The sequence below is a fragment of the Pelophylax lessonae genome, assembly GCF_965119305.1.
Source record: "Pelophylax lessonae genome assembly, chromosome: 9".
NCBI lineage: Eukaryota > Metazoa > Chordata > Amphibia > Anura > Ranidae > Pelophylax > Pelophylax lessonae.
Window position 1 is genome coordinate 6,129,964 of NC_138776.1, and position 4,399 is coordinate 6,134,362.

Consider the following 4,399-nt stretch of genomic DNA (forward strand, 5'->3'; position numbering starts at 1 on the left):
GTGATACTGCACATGTTACTGCAAGCAATACTGCACCTGTCACTGCAAGTGATACCGTATCTGTTACTTAAAGCGATACTGCACCTGTTACTGCGAGCGATACTGCACCTGTTACTGCAAGAGATAACGCACCTGTTACTGCAAGTAATACTGCACCTGTTACTGAAAGTAATACTGCACCTGTTACTGCAAATGATACTGCACCTGTTACCGCAAAAGATGCTGCACCTGTTACTGCAAGTGATACTGCACCTGTTACTGCAAGTGATACTGCACCTGTTACTGCAAGTGACACTTCACCTGTTACTGCAAGTGATACTGCACCTGTTACTGCAAGTGATACTGCACCTGTTACTAAAAATGATACTGCACTTGTTACTGCAAGCGATATTGCCCCTGTTACTGCAAGTGATACTGCACCTGTTACTGCAATGCAATACTGCACCTTTTACTGCAAGCGATACTGCACCTGTACCTGACAGTGATACCGCACCTGATACTGCAAGCAATACTGCACCTGTAACTGCAAGCGATACTGCACCTGTTACTGCAAGTGATATCGCATCTGTTACTGCAAGTGATACCGCACCTGTTACTGCAAGTAATATCGCACCTGTTACTGAAAGCGATACTGCACCTGTTACTGCACCTGTTACTACAAGCGATACCGCACCTGTTACTGCAAGTGCTACTGCACCTGTTACTGCAAGTGATACCGCACCTGTTACTGCAAGTAATACTGCACCTGTTACTGCAAGCGATACCGCATCTGTTACTGAAAGCGATATTGCACCTGTTACTGTAAGCGATACAGCACCTGTTACTGAAAGTGATACTGCACCTGTTTGTGCAAGTAATACTGCACCTGTTACTGCAAGTGATACCGCACCTGTTACTGCAAGTGATACCGCACCTGTTACTGCAAGCGATACTGCACCTGTTACTTCAATCGATACCGCACCAGTTACTGCAAGCGATACTGTACCTGATACTGCAAGTGATACTGCACCTGTTACTGCAAGCGATAATACACCTGTTACTGCAAGTGATACCACACCTGTTACTGCAAGCAATACTACACCTGTTACTAAAAGTGATGCTGCACCTGTTACTGGAAGCAATGCTGTCCCTGTTACTGCAAGTGATACTGCACCTGGCATTGCAAGTGATACTGCAGCTTTTACTGCCAGCGATACTTCACCTGTTACTGCGAGCGATACTGGACCTGTTACTGCAAGTGGTACTGCACCTGTTACTGCAAGCGATACTGCACCTGTTACTGCAAGCGATACTGCACCTGTTACAGCAAGTGATACTGCACCTGTTACTGAAAGCGATACCACACCTGTTACTGAGAGTGATACTGGATCTGTTACTGAAAGCAATACTGCACCTGTTACTTGCGAGCGATACTTCACCAGTTACTGCAAGCAATACTTCACCTGTTACAGCGAGCGATAGTGCACCTGTTACTGCAAGCAATATTGCACCTGTTACTGCAAGCAATATTGCACCTGCTACTGCGAGCGATACCGCACCTGTTACTGCAAGCGATACTGCACCTGTTACTGCAAGCGATACTTCACCTGTTACTGCGAGCGATACTGGACCTGTTACTGCAAGTGGTACTGCACCTGTTACTGCAAGCGATACTGCACCTGTTACTGCAAGCGATACTGCACCTGTTACAGCGAACGATACTGCACCTGTTACTGAAAGCGATACATCACCTGTTACTGTGAGTGATACTGGACCTGTTACTGCAAGCGGTACTGCACCTGTTACTGCAAGCGGTACTGCATCTGTTACAGTGAACGATACTGCACCTGTTACTGCGAGCGATACTGCACCTGTTACTGCAAGTGATATTGCACCTGTTACTGCAAGGGATACCGCACCTCTTACTGCAAGCGATACTGAACCTGTTACTGCAAGCAATACCGCACCTGTTACTGAAATACTAGTTTTAACATCTTTGTTCTGCAAGAAACCTTGCATTCTTCTAAATACCGTGGACTCTGTGTATGCTGCTCACATGGGTTTGCACTGAATTCAGTTTGGCTTGAACTCATGTGAGACTGTCACATGACAGCAGGACGCCATCCCAATCAGCTGTGGTCATGGAATTCCCCACCCCCGCACCCGCATGTAACAAAGGAGCAGGCATGCTGGTGACATCATTGACCTAGCATGGCCATATTTGGACAAAGCCAATGAACAATATATATCCAGGTGGCCATAATGGGTCACTGATGTCACCAGCATCCCCTGCCCATTTGTTATGTGGGGGGGGGGATTCAACAGGTGAAGCTGATTGGGCCTCCTGTCATGTGATAATCTCTCTTGGTTCAGACCAAACTTTAACTCATCACTAGTTACAGAGCTCATGACCAGTAATAACCTTTTACTTTATATTACATTTTATAACATCTGATTGGACTTTAATCACGTGGATGCAATAATTTTTTATGTCTTTACAGGAGAACAAGATGTCCAACATCAGTAATGTGACGGAACCAGAAAGCTTTTACAGCCATAAGCATTTGTTCACTGTCCTGCTTTTCTCTTTTACGACCCTCGTAGGAGTCCCCGGCAATGCTCTGGTGCTTTGGGTTACCGGAGTGAAGATGAAGTGGACCATGACTACCATTTGGTTTTGGAACCTTGCTGTGGCTGATATTATCTGCTGCCTGTCTCTTCCATTGAGAATAGCAGATTACTTCTACCCAGGCTGGCTGTACGGTCATGCGCTCTGCAAGATATTACCCTTCATCGTTCCCTTAAACATGTTCACCAGCATCTTCACCTTGGTGGCTATCAGCGTTGACCGTTGCATCCTGGTTGTCCAACCCATTTGGGCCCGAAATCACAGAGGAGTGCGAACGGCGTGGATGACATGCTTGGCTATTTGGACCTTGTCCACCGTGGTGTGTCTACCTAATATCCTGTACCGAACATTCTCCACTGCTGATAACAGAACTCAATGCTATTATGAAAAAAAAATAATGGAGCTCACCACTTACATCAATGTGGTTGTTGGTTTTCTGCTTCCATTCTTAATCATTTCTACTTGTTACATTTCTGTGGCTTTTATAATACACAAAAGAAGATTTACAGAAGTTGGTAATAAAATCATCAAGGTGTCTTTAGGGATCATAGTTGCATTTTTCATCACCTGGGCCCCTTTCCACATCATGGGTGTAGTCCTGCTATACTCTGAAAATGAAGTAGTGTTCATCCTGGACCTTGCCTCGCTGTCTCTGGCCCAGTTCAATAGTTGCATCAACCCAATACTCTACGTCTTCATGGGGAAAGATATGAAGGATAAGGTGAGACAGTCTATTGCAGAGCTCATACAAAATACGTTTAGTGAAAGCTTATCAAAAACACCACCTCAGAGGAATGAGCACATGGAAGTGGACAACGTGCCTCTATAGTGAAGATCTCATTGTAAAATGTGCTAAAGGACGATCGCCAAGATAATGAAAGGAAGACCTCTGCTTGAATGTTTAGATGGATCTGTAGACTTTTTTGTTGTATTAGTGATTGTGATCAACTGTTTGCAGGAAATCTTATCAGTGCATTCTAGGGTGGCTGTACATGGCATAAAGAAATAGTGCAGCGCTCAATCAATATGCAATCAAAGAATTGTGCATACAGTATCTCACAAAAGTAAGTACACCCCTCACATTTTTGTAAATATTTTATTCTATCTTTTCATGTGACAACACTGAAGAAATGACTCTTTGCTACAATGTAAAGTAGTGAGTGTCCAGCTTGTATAACAGTGTAAATTTACTGTCCCCTCAAAATAACTCAACACACAGCCATTAATGTCTAAACCGCTGGCAACAAAAGTGAGTACACCCCTAAGTGGCAATGTCCAAATTGGGAACAACGCGTCAATATTTTGTGTGGCCACCATTATTTTCTAGCACAAAGCCCAGCAGTGACCTACCTGGCCCAGGCGGCCATAAGGCTCATTAGGTCTTAATACCATATGGTACCTAAGACCCACTATTTCTGGTGAGTGCACCCCCCTATTATTCCTCACGGTTGACACCACAAGTACCAGCATTTGGACTAATGGAGGACCCAGCACAGAGCACTTGCACTTTCCTTATTGGCACTCAAGTTTTATCTGTATATTCACCCAAGTCACATATGAACTTTTTACTTGGACTTTATTTTGCACTAAAGGCACATATATGTCATTATATTTTATTTATTGTGATTTATATTCATTGTGATTAACTTAAATATATTGCCCATCACCTCCTACACCTATGGGATTTATGATACTGCAATTAATCTAATCAATTTACTCAATATATTTAATTATTGGATTTTATATCTCTGTAATGTATTTAGAATCACTTAGTCGTTCACACACATGCCT

The 4,399-nt window shown here is 43.7% G+C and overlaps 1 protein-coding gene across 1 annotated transcript; it reads left to right on the plus strand.

Annotated features, from left to right (window-relative positions):
• Window positions 1-2,468: 2,468 nt before the first annotated feature.
• LOC309563675 (C3a anaphylatoxin chemotactic receptor-like) lies at window positions 2,469-3,598 on the plus strand (the record flags this gene model as incomplete). Its single annotated transcript, XM_082268269.1, has 1 exon — window positions 2,469-3,598. One exon carries the CDS (start codon window positions 2,469-2,471, stop codon window positions 3,435-3,437), a length of 969 nt encoding a protein of 322 aa, XP_082124395.1. The 3' UTR covers window positions 3,438-3,598.
• Between the last annotated feature and the right edge of the window lie 801 nt (window positions 3,599-4,399).